The sequence below is a fragment of the Schistocerca americana genome, chromosome 3 (assembly GCF_021461395.2).
Source record: "Schistocerca americana isolate TAMUIC-IGC-003095 chromosome 3, iqSchAmer2.1, whole genome shotgun sequence".
Classification (NCBI taxonomy): Eukaryota; Metazoa; Arthropoda; class Insecta; order Orthoptera; family Acrididae; genus Schistocerca; species Schistocerca americana.
This window is the reverse complement of record NC_060121.1, coordinates 735,651,743-735,667,390: the sequence shown is the minus strand read 5'-3', so window position 1 is coordinate 735,667,390 and position 15,648 is coordinate 735,651,743. Positions and strand designations below refer to the sequence as shown.

At 48.8% G+C, this 15,648-nt stretch overlaps 1 protein-coding gene across 1 annotated transcript in view; it reads left to right on the top strand.

The window, feature by feature from the left end:
* Positions 1-15,648, top strand: part of LOC124605791 (phosphatidylinositide phosphatase SAC2) — a 386,400-nt gene that overhangs the window by 74,532 nt on the left and 296,220 nt on the right. The window contains exon 4 of the mRNA XM_047137683.1: positions 167-286. Coding sequence (XP_046993639.1) covers positions 167-286 — 120 coding nt within the window. The remainder of the gene's footprint in view (positions 1-166; positions 287-15,648) is intronic.

The following is a 15,648-nucleotide window of genomic DNA, read 5'->3' as shown; positions in this document are numbered from 1 at the left end:
TTGTTTTATGACTGCTTTGGGGCAGAGTTTTCAGTTTAAATTTGCATGATTAAAATTTGTATTTCACACAGATTAGCTTCATTGTAATGACAAATACTTGAAACATTTAGATGCAGAGTATTTGTCGCACGTTTCATTACATGGGTAATAATGTTTCAAATTTCAGATGCCATTAGCTGATCTTTGGGTTATTCCAGTAATACAGGGTTTCATACAGATTGAACACTGCAGTGTGGAACTTGGCAGTGATAGTGGAACTTCTGTTGGAAGTGAAAGGCGATGTGAGGTATGTTGATGAACATGAACCAGGTAATAAAAAAGTGTATAAAAAGTAATTAAATAGTATATAGCTTAAATAAAAAAGGGACTTGTAACATTCTTTGTGGCCCTTCAATTTACTTATTTATTGTTCAGTTTTGATGGAAGTATTTTTAATAAAAGAAATGTAAAATACCCCTTAAAATTTAATTGCTAGGCACTCCATTTCATTTTCGGCATTTGTGTTGTTTTTATAGTTGTTGTAGCTTGAATTCATAAAACCTTTTGTGCATTTGTGTTATATGTAGTTGTTGTAGTAAGAATTAATTTATGTGGGTGCACTTGACAGTAGATAAACATAGAAAGGAGTAATGTGAAATGTAAAGGGTAACCATGTTACTGTGAAGTGATGAGAAATGAAGTAAGGTGCACAGACTGTGTCAAGTGCATCTGTTGGTCAATATTTTGCCAACTGCTGTATACTTTGAAGCTGCTCCTCTTTTGATCACCCTGATAAAGACCTTTCTGCAACAGAATAATCTGAGGAATCTAGCCCAGGACTCTGTCAGTAGTCAGTGTTACTAATCATTGTGGTACAGTGGTAATATAGTCAGGAGAACAAAAAAACTAAAGAGTGTAAAGCAGTTGTCTGTGAAGCTAGCAAGTTATTTCTTAGCAAGCAGGATAACACCTTGCCAATAGGACGATGAGTTAGATAGCCATAGGACTGCAGACAGGTGTTGCAAGTATAGTTCACAGAAAAGTGTTTGTTGGCTGTCTAAGTTAGTATATGTACAGGATGATAGTTATTGACGTATATAAAATAAAATTATCATAACTTCTAAACGGTTTGCGTTAGGACATTCCAACTTCACAGTTGACCGCAAGGCATGATGGGAATTAGTATTCTCTGTAGGGTTTGATATAGCAACGAAGCCCACTTTCATTTGGATGGGTTCATCAATAAGCAAAATTGGTGCATCTGGGGGACTGAGAAGCATTTCACGGTGGAGAAGTCTCTTCACCCTCAATGGGTGACTGTGTGGTGTTTAATGTCCAGTCATGGGCCAATTAGTGTGATACGCCTGGATGGCACTATAACTACCAAAACATATGTCAAGGTTTTGGAAGATTATTTCATGTCTGTTATCTAAAGTGATCTTGATTTCGACAAGATGTTCATACAAGATGGAGCTCAACCCCATTGAAGCTTGAGAGTGTTTGATGCCGTGGAGGAGCACTTTGGGGAGACTCCATTGAAGCTGGAGAGTGTTTGATGCCCTGGAGGAGCACTTTGGGGACCCAGAGGTCACTGGCCTGGGCCCCACCATATTCTCCAGATTTGAACACATGCGTCTAACTTTTGTGGGGCTATATTAAAGACAAGGTGTACAGCAATAACACCAAATCCTTGGCTGAGCTAAAACCAGCCTTTCAGGATTCATCAACAGCATTGATGTTCCGATACTTCAGCAGGTTGTGTAGAATTTCGCTGTTCATCTGAACCACATCGTCCAGCGGGTCATGCAGAATTTCGCTGTTCCTCTGCATCACATCGTTGCCAATGATGGCAGGCATATCGAACATGTCATAACCTAAATCTGAATATCTGTAATTATGTATACATGTTGGATAAAGTGTGTGCATACCATAGTTTGTAACTAATTGATCTTCTTTTCATATATTCAGTAATTGTCACCCTGTACATGGTACTGGGGGGCGGTGGCAGTATAGGCTCATCAAACACTGGAAACAGTAGGTGATCAATGTAAATTAGTACTGTGGTACGTTAACTGATGGCAGTAACAATAATATTTCCTAGTGAGTTCACTACATTATCATGCATGACAAAGGACTGACTCAGGTAAATGAATTCTTCATGACTGCTGCAAAACCTTGTCTTTGGTTTAGTGTGACATAACATTCCTTTCAAATAAAGGACTAGAGTACTGGCATATTGCCTTTTGTAACATGTCCTCTCTCATAGTATATTGGATCGGTCAATTTCTGTTCATTTGTTAACCCTTCTTTTAAGAGCTGGGCTGGCTTTTCTGTTACCTACCTAACAAAGTGGTTAAGAAGACATTGTACTTAAATTTCGCAGATCAGAGTTTAAATAAATCTGCCTGATAGTTCTCATTTAGGTTTCCTATGGTTCACTAAATCACTCTAATGCAAATTATGGAATGGTTTCTTGAACAAAACTATGGCTAATTTATGTGCTTTATGATGTGTACTCTTAATTAGTGTCAAGTCTCTAATGGCCATGATGATCACAATATTAAATTTTCCTTCAACCTGCAAGTCTTATCTTGGTAGGTTTAATGGTTGTCATCTTGTCATATGAATATACACAGTGTCTGCAAATTGATATTTAAGTATGGAATCCACTTTGTAAACTTCATGAGAGGGATGAGTCTCTGCGCTTATACGTGTTGCAAGGTCCTGCTCATCTGTCATTCTTTATAAAAAGTTTCATTTTATATCTTATTTATTTAACTCGGTTGCAACTGATATTCCACATTTTACTTTCTCTGTCAGCAACAATATTTATTGTTCTTGTTTGTCCGTCACAGAGAGGAGTTGAGAGAACTTTATTTATTTTGGAAATGGTATTGTACGTACTGTGATTACTCAGGGTTTACCAAAGTGTACCATAACTGATATGCACGTAGTGACATTTTGCACAAAGCTCTCTCTCCCTAACATTCAGTGAAAGTCAGCCAGAATACATGCAGACACTGATTACAGGCTGAAGTTAATTTATTGGATCTTAATGTGATGGACTCATGGTATGGGTTCATTATCACATGTAGTGCTCAGATATGATGTTCATTTGAACCAGAAGGTCAGCATTATTATCACTGCAGATGCATGTATTTGCAGTATCTTAAGTTTGTTATGAGAATTGGTACATTCACTGTTTACTCTCTCCATTTCTGGATGGAGGTAGCAGGCCTGGCTTTGATCTAAGAGACTATCCTAGATAGCCACAATCCCATTCTTCAATGTGATGCAGAAGTTCTTCACGTGAATTATCAATTCAGTTCAGAAGTTAGCTGCCATGGAACCCATCCTGCTGGTATTTCATAAAACTGGATAGCATTATATGTAAGGTCATGTTAATCCATGAGTATGTTTACAGTTTGTGTCATCCATATTTCTGGATGTCAGAGGTAACCTGTTGTAAGTGGCATTTCACTAAATTTAGGGGCAGCAAAATCTTGGCTGCAGCAGCTTGCCTGTAAAGTAAGCCAAATAGACATTTATGAAGAGTCTTACTTTTCATATCATACCCTATTAGTCTCTGTGTGTACTCGGTCTTTATGCATGTTTTTGTATAATATTACGGAATGAAAGCATTTGTGATATTTTACATCTCAGAAATATGTTTATGAGGATACCACATCATATTACGGATATCATCCACCAAACAAATAATACGTATCTTGTGTTATCCCGGGTGGTGCTTCTTAATGCTGCCATAGGTTCATCTTGATGTTACTACATCACCACTCAGGAATCATGCAATAGTTAAAAAAAATCCAGCATTTCTCATTCACAAACAGTTTTATTTCGCATGCTAGATGTTTGGCAGCGATCTACGTGTGTAAAATTGACTTAAAACTGTCTCACGACTGATGTAAGATTGACTTCAGACTAACTTTAACTGGCCTAAGACTGACATATGGCGGTGTACAAATCGCCTCTATTTGTGTGGTTTTAAACAAGTACTGACATTGTTACATATTAAATTTGAATATTTAACAATTAAAACTTTTACATTCATCTTCCCAAATTACATAGAAATTTACATGTGAGTAATTTCATACAAAGACAGGAGAGAATCTGTTTCTATTAAGACTATAAATTACATGGTTTACCATTGCAACAATGTATTTTGTTAATTTGCATATATTATTTCACTTACTTAAAGGATAATCACTCTGTCATTTTCAGGTGAACAGAGAGATTAGTTTTATTGATTGAAAGGTCTAGATTCAATTAATTAAATTTTATATGAGTAAAATTTTATATTTCTATATAGTTGTAATTACAATTCCATTAACTAACACCAATTAGAACGTGAGAATGCTCAATTCTGACTGAAAAATTATCATTTTATATTTCTATTAGGGATAAGATTTGTTGTTAGTTTGAATACATAAAAGTAGCTGTCTTTCAGAATGAGATTTTCACTCTGCAATGGAGTGTGGGCTGATATGAAGCCTGGCTGTGGCTAAGCCATGTCTCCACAATATCCTTTCGTCCAGGAGTGCTAGTTCTTGCAAGGTTCGCAGAAGAGCTTCTGTGAAGTTTGGAAGGTAGGAGACGAGGTACTGGCAGAATTGAAGCTGTGAGGATGGGTCATGAGTCGTACTTGGGTAGCTCAGTTGGTAGAGCGCTTGCCCACGAAAGCCAAGGGTCCCGAGTTAGAGTCTTGGTCCGGCGCACAGTTTCAATCTGCCAGGAAGTTTCATAGCTGTCTTTCGATGAATAGACATATCAGAACTTTACTCCATAATTACAGTAGCAAAATTATTCCTATCATGTGCCTGAAGTTTGTGTAAGGTACAAATTGTGATGGTACATCAACTTTTAATCCAACATGTTTCCTTCATTCTGCATATTGGTAAGGCCCAATGTAAACAATGTCAAAAGAGTAGCTTAAATTAGTGCAAATTACTAATTTGCTACAAAAGAAAATCTTCAGTCTATTCAAATTCAGATAACCAGAAAAAACAAAATCAAAGCAGCAGTTTAAAGTGATGTAAATACTGATATTACACATATTCCCTCTTTGGGAGAGTGGGGATGAGAATGGAAAAGAATACAAGATTCCAAAAGGGTTGTGGTATTACATGATTAAAGGGAACAACACTGCCAGAATCCTCTGCCTCAGCATGATTGCATTTGATCTCTTCACTGTCTATTTAAAGTTGCATTTCCTGCCAATGTCATCATGATCAGAGTTATCTACTTGGTTGGACCCTATACACTTATCCTCAGCTGCCACTAGTGGGAAAGATGGAGACTAAGAAACATAAGGAAACAACCAAATTAATACAACTTAAAATTATTAAAGTTACCATTAGTCAAATTTAAATAGCAGTGTTTTGTAGTCCAAAGAAAGTTTATTTAGTTACATTTACATAAATGCAACACATGATCAACCAAAATTAATATTGAAAATTGTGTACCTGGGATTCTTCATTTGTTAGCAACCTATTGATTCCATCAATAATGTTGGCATAAGGTCACAACACCCAGTCCATTCTCAGTATCATTTCATTAGTAATTATTATGCAAATGTGATGAATTTTGCTGGATGCAAATGTGACACACTACAAGATCTAGAGGTGTAATCCTCGATATATCATATGACAAGCATTCCAGTTGTCAGTTTTGTGTATTCTAACCAATCATTTTCATCGGAAGGAAGTGCTGCTTCTACAACTGTGTTGGGCTCATTGTGTTTCGGCGATGTTAATACTCTTGACTAGCGATAAGCATCCAGATCATTATTATCTTAAATCGGGGAATGTATATTAATAGCTTTGTTATTTTACATACAATGAATAATATCGTACAGTCTGGATTGAATTTGTTGGACACAATATTAATTCTTGAAGTACTTGAAATACACATGTGCTTACCTGTTCTAACTTTACTGCTAATCCCATGATCCTTTTACTTCAGTAACTGAAAGAATCCATTTTATTCGATGAGTCCATCATAAAATACTGCTCCGAACATCAAAACCTACAACAGTTTGCTATTTGCATGTGATTGATGATTCATTTGGTAATGCAGAAGTATTATATCACTTAGAGGTAAATTATCATAACAGCCAATACCATAAGGAGCACGATGTACTACTTTGGGCTCCATTGCCCTATGTTCACGTACCATTGTTTACTTCTGGGTTCTGCTTGCATAGTATCGTATTGCTGAAATTATTGTCTGTGAAATACACACATGTAACAATTTACCTCTAGAAAGGTAAGACTTAAACAAGCCACATGTGATAAAAATCTCCAAATCATCATTTATGCAGTTACAATAATTTACATCTGACGCACAGATTTGCATTGGTTTTCTCCTTAAATGGATTGAGTGGCTGCAGCATTTTCTGGAGTCACACTGAAATGTGCTGTATCTGTATGAGGAGTATCAGCCACGTAGTTTATAAATTTAGTGCTGGGGTAAATGCAAATATCTCTATAGAAACAGGATACTCAACACTGTCGGTCCCTGATGCAAACTGCTATTGAAGCCCAGTGTACTGCCTATAACAAGTGTAGCAACTGACAGGCTGCTGTTTCCCTTATTACTATGTTAAATAACACTAAAAAAATTCACAATTCATCCTCATGTGTTGGTTTGGACTGTACAACTAAAATTTGCAAACAAAGTTTCCAATGATGATTTTTTGTAGTATCTCCATTGGAATATATTGATGTACTATTACTCTGCACTAAAGTTTTCATTTCACAAATTTGATGAATTCTACAGTTTTTGCAGTGTCATTCCTTGAAAATGATCATGGATAAAAGGACATTATTCAGGATTTCTCTGCCCACCACTTGCTCCCAGGTCCCCTCCACTCTTGGGGTATGCTCTCGGGCCCTCTCCTCTCCTGGAGCGCGCACTCGGGCCCCATCCTCTCCTGGAGCGCGCACTCGGGCCCCATCCTCTCCTGGAGCGCGCACTCGGGCCCCATCCTCTCCTGGAGCGCGCACTCGGGCCCCATCCTCTCCTGGAGCGCGCACTCGGGCCCCATCCTCTCCTGGAGCGCGCACTCGGGCCCCATCCTCTCCTGGAGCGCGCACTCGGGCCCCATCCTCTCCTGGAGCGCGCACTCGGGCCCCATCCTCTCCTGGAGCGCGCACTCGGGCCCCATCCTCTCCTGGAGCGCGCACTCGGGCCCCATCCTCTCCTGGAGCGCGCACTCGGGCCCCATCCTCTCCTGGAGCGCGCACTCGGGCCCCATCCTCTCCTGGATCGCGCACTCGGGCCCCATCCTCTCCTGGAGCCCGCACTCGGGCCCCATCCTCTCCTGGAGCCCGCACTCGGGCCCCATCCTCTCCTGGAGCCCGCACTCGGGCCCCATCCTCTCCTGGAGCGCGCACTCGGGCCCCATCCTCTCCTGGAGCGCGCACTCGGGCCCCATCCTCTCCTGGAGCGCGCACTCGGGCCCCATCCTCTCCTGGAGCGCGCACTCGGGCCCCATCCTCTCCTGGAGCGCGCACTCGGGCCCCATCCTCTCCTGGAGCGCGCACTCGGGCCCCATCCTCTCCTGGGGCGCGCACTCGGGCCCCATCCTCTCCTGGGGCGCGCACTCGGGCCCCATCCTCTCCTGGGGCGCGCACTCGGGCCCCATCCTCTCCTGGGGCGCGCACTCGGGCCCCATCCTCTCCTGGGGCGCGCACTCGGGCCCCATCCTCTCCTGGGGCGCGCACTCGGGCCCCATCCTCTCCTGGGGCGCGCACTCGGGCCCCATCCTCTCCTGGGGCGCGCACTCGGGCCCCATCCTCTCCTGGGGCGCGCACTCGGGCCCCATCCTCTCCTGGGGCGCGCACTCGGTCCCCATCCTCTCCTGGGGCGCGCACTCGGGCCCCATCCTCTCCTGGGGCGCGCACTCGGGCCCCATCCTCTCCTGGGGCGCGCACTCGGGCCCCATCCTCTCCTGGGGCGCGCACTCGGGCCCCATCCTCTCCTGGGGCGCGCACTCGGGCCCCATCCTCTCCTGGGGCGCGCACTCGGGCCCCATCCTCTCCTGGGGCGCGCACTCGGGCCCCATCCTCTCCTGGGGCGCGCACTCGGGCCCCATCCTCTCCTGGGGCGCGCACTCGGGCCCCATCCTCTCCTGGGGCGCGCACTCGGGCCCCATCCTCTCCTGGGGCGCGCACTCGGGCCCCATCCTCTCCTGGGGCGCGCACTCGGGCCCCATCCTCTCCTGGGGCGCGCACTCGGGCCCCATCCTCTCCTGGGGCGCGCACTCGGGCCCCATCCTCTCCTGGGGCGCGCACTCGGGCCCCATCCTCTCCTGGGGCGCGCACTCGGGCCCCATCCTCTCCTGGGGCGCGCACTCGGGCCCCATCCTCTCCTGGGGCGCGCACTCGGGCCCCATCCTCTCCTGGGGCGCGCACTCGGGCCCCATCCTCTCCTGGGGCGCGCACTCGGGCCCCATCCTCTCCTGGGGCGCGCACTCGGGCCGCATCCTCTCCTGGGGCGCGCACTCGGGCCGCATCCTCTCCTGGGGCGCGCACTCGGGCCCCATCCTCTCCTGGGGCGCGCACTCGGGCCCCATCCTCTCCTGGGGCGCGCACTCGGGCCCCATCCTCTCCTGGGGCGCGCACTCGGGCCCCATCCTCTCCTGGGGCGCGCACTCGGGCCCCATCCTCTCCTGGGGCGCGCACTCGGGCCCCATCCTCTCCTGGGGCGCGCACTCGGGCCCCATCCTCTCCTGGGGCGCGCACTCGGGCCCCATCCTCTCCTGGGGCGCGCACTCGGGCCCCATCCTCTCCTGGGGCGCGCACTCGGGCCCCATCCTCTCCTGGGGCGCGCACTCGGGCCCCATCCTCTCCTGGGGCGCGCACTCGGGCCCCATCCTCTCCTGGGGCGCGCACTCGGGCCCCATCCTCTCCTGGGGCGCGCACTCGGGCCCCATCCTCTCCTGGGGCGCGCACTCGGGCCCCATCCTCTCCTGGGGCGCGCACTCGGGCCCCATCCTCTCCTGGGGCGCGCACTCGGGCCCCATCCTCTCCTGGGGCGCGCACTCGGGCCCCATCCTCTCCTGGGGCGCGCACTCGGGCCCCATCCTCTCCTGGGGCGCGCACTCGGGCCCCATCCTCTCCTGGGGCGCGCACTCGGGCCCCATCCTCTCCTGGGGCGCGCACTCGGGCCCCATCCTCTCCTGGGGCGCGCACTCGGGCCCCATCCTCTCCTGGGGCGCGCACTCGGGCCCCATCCTCTCCTGGGGCGCGCACTCGGGCCCCATCCTCTCCTGGGGCGCGCACTCGGGCCCCATCCTCTCCTGGGGCGCGCACTCGGGCCCCATCCTCTCCTGGGGCGCGCACTCGGGCCCCATCCTCTCCTGGGGCGCGCACGTCGGGCCCCATCCTCTCCTGGGGCGCGCACTCGGGCCCCATCCTCTCCTGGGGCGCGCACTCGGGCCCCATCCTCTCCTGGGGCGCGCACTCGGGCCCCATCCTCTCCTGGAGCGCGCACTCGGGCCCCATCCTCTCCCCTCCCGGGCCCCCTCCCCTCCTCTCCCCTCCCGGGCCCCCTCCCATCCTCTCCCCTCCCGGGCCCCCTCCACTCCTCTCCCCTCCCGGGAAGCCTCCCCTCCTCTCCCCTCCCGGGCCCCTCCCCTCCTCTCCCCTCACCTCCCGGGCCCCCTCACCTCCCCTCCCCTCCCGGGCCCCATCACCTCCCCTCCCCTCCCGGGCCCCATCACCTCCCCTCCCCTCCCCTCCCCTCCCCACCCCTCCCGGGCCCCGTCCCGTGCCCTCCCCTCCCGGCCCCTCCCATGCCTCTCCCCTCCCCTCCCCTTCCTCCTGGGCCCCTCCCGGGCCTCTCGCCTCCCCTCCCCTCCCCGGCCCCTCCCCTCCCCGGCCCCTCCCCTCCCCGGCCCCTCCCCTCCCCGGCCCCTCCCCTCCCCTCCCCGGCCCCTCCCCTCCCCTCCCCTCCCTGGCCCCTCCCCTCCCCTCCCTGGCCCCTCCCCTCCCCTCCCCGGCCCCTCCCCTCCCCTCCCCGGCCCCTCCCCTCCCCTCCCCGGCCCCTCCCCTCCCCTCCCCTCCCCGGCCCCTCCCCTCCCCTCCCCGGCCCCTCCCCTCCCCTCCCCTCCCTGGCCCCTCCCCTCCCCTCCCCGGCCCCTCCCCTCCCCGGCCCCTCCCATCCCCTCCCCTCCCCGGCCCCTCCCATCCCCTCCCCTCCCCGGCCCCTCCCATCCCCTCCCCTCCCCGGCCCCTCCCATCCCCTCCCCTCCCCGGCCCCTCCCATCCCCTCCCCTCCCCGGCCTCTCCCATCCCCTCCCCTCCCCGGCCCCTCCCATCCCCTCCCCTCCCCGGCCCCTCCCATCCCCTCCCCTCCCCGGCCCCTCCCATCCCCTCCCCTCCCCGGCCCCTCCCATCCCCTCCCCTCCCCGGCCCCTCCCATCCCCTCCCCTCCCCGGCCCCTCCCATCCCCTCCCCTCCCCGGCCCCTCCCATCCCCTCCCCTCCCCGGCCCCTCCCATCCCCTCCCCTCCCCGGCCCCACCCATGCCCTCCCCTCCCCGGCCCCTCCCCTCCCCTCCCCTCCCCGGCCCTCCCCTCCCCTCCTCGGCCCCTCCCCTCCCCTCCCCTCCCCGGCCCCTCCCCTCCCCTCCCCGGCCCCTCCCCTCCCCTCCCCGGCCCCTCCCCTCCCCTACCCGGCCCCTCCCCTCCCCTCCCCGGCCCCTCCCATGCCCTCCCCTCCCCGGCCCCTCCCATGCCCTCCCCTCCCCGGCCCCTCCCATGCCCTCCCCTCCCCGGCCCCTCCCATGCCCTCCCCTCCCCGGCCCCTCCCATCCCCTCCCCTCCCCGGCCCCTCCCATGCCCTCCCCTCCCCGGCCCCTCCCATCCCCTCCCCTCCCCGGCCCCTCCCATCCCCTCCCCTCCCCGGCCCCTCCCATGCCCTCCCCTCCCAGGTCCCTCCCATGCCCTCCCCTCCCCGGCCCCTCCCATGCCCTCCCCTCCCCGGCCCCTCCCATGCCCTCCCCTCCCCGGCCCCTCCCATGCCCTCCCCTCCCCGGCCCCTCCCATGCCCTCCCCTCCCCGGCCCCTCCCATGCCCTCCCCTCCCCGGCCCCTCCCATGCCCTCCCCTCCCCGGCCCCTCCCATGGCCTCCCCTCCCCGGCCCCTCCCATGCCCTCCCCTCCCCGGCCCCTCCCATGCCCTCCCCTCCCCGGCCCCTCCCATGCCCTCCCCTCCCCGGCCCCTCCCATGCCCTCCCCTCCCCGGCCCCTCCCATGCCCTCCCCTCCCCGGCCCCTCCCATGCCCTCCCCTCCCCGGCCCCTCCCATCCCCTCCCCTCCGCGGCCCCTCCCCTCCGCGGCCCCTCCCCTCCGCGGCCCCTCCCCTCTGCGGCCCCTCCCCTCCGCGGCCCCTCCCCTCTGCGGCCCCTCCCCTCCGCGGCCCCTCCCCTCCGCGGCCCCTCCCCTCCGCGGCCCCTCCCCTCCGCGGCCCCTCCCCTCCGCGGCCCCTCCCCTCCGCGGCCCCTCCCCTCCCCTCCTAGAGTGCGCTCCTGGGCCCCCTTGCTCATGCACCAGGTATGCTCTGCACCCTGTCATTGTCCAGGGTGTTTCCTGCACCAGCCACTATCATTATCACAATGAGGTCACCTTTCATGTGATTGTTATATGAAGGCACTAAACCAGTGGTCGTAAAGGGCCAAATCTAACAATATGGTGTGGCACCTTGGGCCGCAGATTTCCATTTCCTTTTATTAACTGGCAAACCACCTAAATAGGCTAGCTATAGTAAAGAAGCGAGTGGTTTGCCCCTGGCTTTCTAGCACTTATTGTTAAAGTTGATACCATTTGGACTACCACGTGTAGAATGTTCTCTGTTTGATTGTTGCCACTCTGTGACCTATAAATTGTAACACTGTAACTCCCCAACAAAATGTTGTTGCATTGTCTTTGTGAACAGATGGTTAATAACAGCAAATGGACTTATACTTAAATGTATTATGTTACATGAGACATAACTGTTTTCTACTTGTTTTGAAAGTCATTATTCTTCAACTCACTTGACTGAACTACAACAGCCATAATTTTATTTCATTCTAGATGAGGTACCTGGCATTGGCTAGATATGTGTTTATTTCAATTTAATGTTATTCTCTCTCTTCCTTCCCTCACTCTCTGTCATCGATCTCGACTTTCCCATCACACACCATCTGTTCACCTCTTTATCTGTGCATTTCACACTCCCCCTGTATGTATCCATGTCCTCCTCCCCCTCCTCCCTCCACATTACCTTCCCCTGTCACAATAAGACATTGCCTTTGCTTACCACACAATATTTCTTTACAGATTGAAAATAATGTGTGTATCAGTGTGGTTGAAATCAATCCGAGTGTTTAGGGGGGGGGGGGGGGAAGTGGAGGATAAAAACACACACACACACACACACACACACACACACACACACACGACTAATTATTTATTGTAACAAATATGTACCGAATATGACTGTCTCTATAATGCATATTCATGAATCCAACGCATTTTTATTTAAGATTGATACAATAGCAGATAATTGGTACAAGGCACACACACCCATTTGTTGCCAACACTGAGAAACAAACACGAAAACATTTCCACTATTACATCCCCTCCCACTGCAACGACAAATCTATCTGACCCTGTACCAAGTGGCACCTGTAAAGGTGATAGAAAAACTTTATGCGCTCCTACTTACAATTCTTCCAGTATATTTTTCATTTGATGGAGGGGACAAGTACAGCCGACAGCTGCAAGCCGTTTAATCTTTACCGGAGTTGGATATTTATCATTTATCGTTCTTCAGAAACTGTAAACATTAGCACCTGTTAAAATGAAATAGTACTTTTGGAAACAAAACACTCCCAACTATTGGATGTATGTTACTACTTCGCCAGATAACATTGCTGTGCAGTTGCTGACAACAATAAGCCATGTTTATGACACTGAAATTCTGCAGTACATGGAAAAAGATTTTTAAATACCTGTCCGCTGGTTTGACAACTATTAGATTATGAGGGATACAAGTAGTTATGTCACGTTGTCAACAATAACATTTTTAGTCAATCTTTACAGGAATAGTGTGTTGAGACCGACTGGAATAATCGTGGTAGCATGAGTCAATGATGACATGTGCCATTCACAGACTTTCACAGAATGACTGTCACCATGTTTACAAGTGTTGAAAACTGCATAAAATGTTGCTGATGAAATTTCAGTAAACTGAAAAAAAAAGCATACAGTGCATCTGACTAATTCATTCCAATTTGATTATCCCTGTGAAAATAAAATTCACATGACTTGCGTAATCTTACAATAATCATGTAGTTAGGCAGGAGCTTATGAAGGGTGAAGGGAAGGAAGGGAATCATTAGTAATTTTGAGCCACTGCCAAAAACAAATCCGGGATCAATGTATCTTGTTCCTGAAATTTAAAGTACTTTCACGCAAAATGAGATAGATGTATTATTAAAATATTATATTACATTATTCAAATGGCCACAAAAACTTTATTATAATTGCATTAATCTCAAAATTTTAAATAATGTAGAAATAAATTAATTTAAATAATAAGAAAAGGACAGATGGACTGCAAATACAGCAAGAAAGCTACAGGTCTCTTATTGAATCTGGTTTTTATTCATAATAATTGCAAAACAAACGTAAATACAAATATATAATTTTTCATTAATGTGACTTGTGATGAACTTTTTTGGCTATGTCTATATCTGCGCCGTTTGGCCTGCATGCAATCCTCATTGCATCTCGTAAATGACTGGACAACCTATCACGATATTTATTTTTCAGGTACTTCATTTTGGAAAATGAAGCTTCGCAAAGGCAAGTTAAAGGAAATAGTGTTAAAATGAACTGTGCACAATCTCACACATGTGTTTCACGATGTTCTATAAACAGAGCTTTAAGCTGTTTGTAATGGTGAAGTTCGATTATTCCATTTAGCATATTAGTTTTAGGAAATCCAAATTGTCAGAATAATTTGAGATCATTATGTCCAACATGCCAAGGGTTCTCTGCGAGAATGAAACAGCTTCGAATATTTCTAGCATCTGCAAATCTTTTATTTCTTCCAAATATTCTTCCATGTTTTGGTAAATAGTTTTGGCGATAGTTAAGCTTAATCGGAGCATAGCAACAGTTGGAAAATTAGACAGATCTTTTACTTAAGAGTTAATTTATATATAATTGCTGTTTGGCTTCAGATGCAAATATTTTGTTAGTCATGTGCCCAGTTATCTTGTTTGGTCCTTGTAATTCCATGTTAAGTGTGTTGAATTTTTTTGTTATCGGTCAAAAAAGCTGTAAGTGTCCATCATTCGTCATCATCAAGTTCAGGATAATTTTTGCCACTTTGTTGTAAGAATAAAATAATTTCAGATTTCAAGTTGGCAAACCGTTCCAGCACTTTTCCTTGGCTTAGCCATCTGACAGCAGTATGTAGTAGAACATCACTGTAACAAGCTTGCAATTCCTGCAGAAGTTCTTTAAATTTTTGGTGCTTAAGTTCACTGGCACAAATGAAATTTACACCACTTATAACCATTTGCATAACATTCTTCAATTTGGTATTTGAAATTTGCCATACCAAACTTCCTTGTTGCAGTAAGCAGTGAATGGAGAGTAAATTTGGCAAATTCCATTCCTTCTTAATCAGTGCTATCAGACCATTGTTGACGCCCATCATTGATGGACAATCATCTGTACATACTAATATTAATTTGCTCATAGGTAAGACATTTTTTTTTACAAATTCTTTAATTGCATCCACAAAATCGCATCCTTTTGTGTGACCTTTCATGGTTATAATTTCTAAAACATCTTCCTCTATTACCCCATCATTTGTGCAGTAACGTACAAGTTATGAAAGCTGAGCCATCGAAGCTAAATCTGTACTGGAATCACACGCAAGACTGAAGTATTGGCATGACTTTATTAATTACTGCCTCAAACATATATTTTGAAATATCTTCTATATGACCTCGACAGGTAGATTCTGAAAGTGTGAGCTTATTTATTTCAGCTGATATTTGTTTACTGTTGGAGAAATTTTGAAACAAAGTTTCAGAAACAGTCATCAAACATTGATTCACTAATTCACCATCAGTGAAAGCTTTCATATTTTTTGCCAGAATATTACATACTTGGTATGATGTTCTTGTGACAGCCTCACTTTGCCCAACTGCTGCTAACATAACGTTTTGTTGACGACGAATGGTAGATTTTAGATCAGCAATATTTTTCTCTCTTTCATTTGAATTGAAAGGAATTGAAAGGAAAAGCTACTGTAAATGAATTGTGCGTACTTGTGTAGTGGCGAAATAAATTCTCTCTCTTCAGTCCCACAGTAGTATCCCAGCATATTAAGCAAGTAGCAGTACCTTCTTTGTGTCCACTTATAAAGCAAAACTCTTCTTCCCATATTTCTTGGAAACTTCATATATTTTCCTCTTAGTCACTGTTCTTGAGGGTACATCGGACACTATTTATTCCACTAATAATTATATCACCAAATATGAGCACATTTGTGTATTTACACTCAATACGCGACGAATGCTCAGGGGCACTGAAACTTAGTTCATGACTGACACACTGACATGACAAAGCTAACAATGAGGTGGCT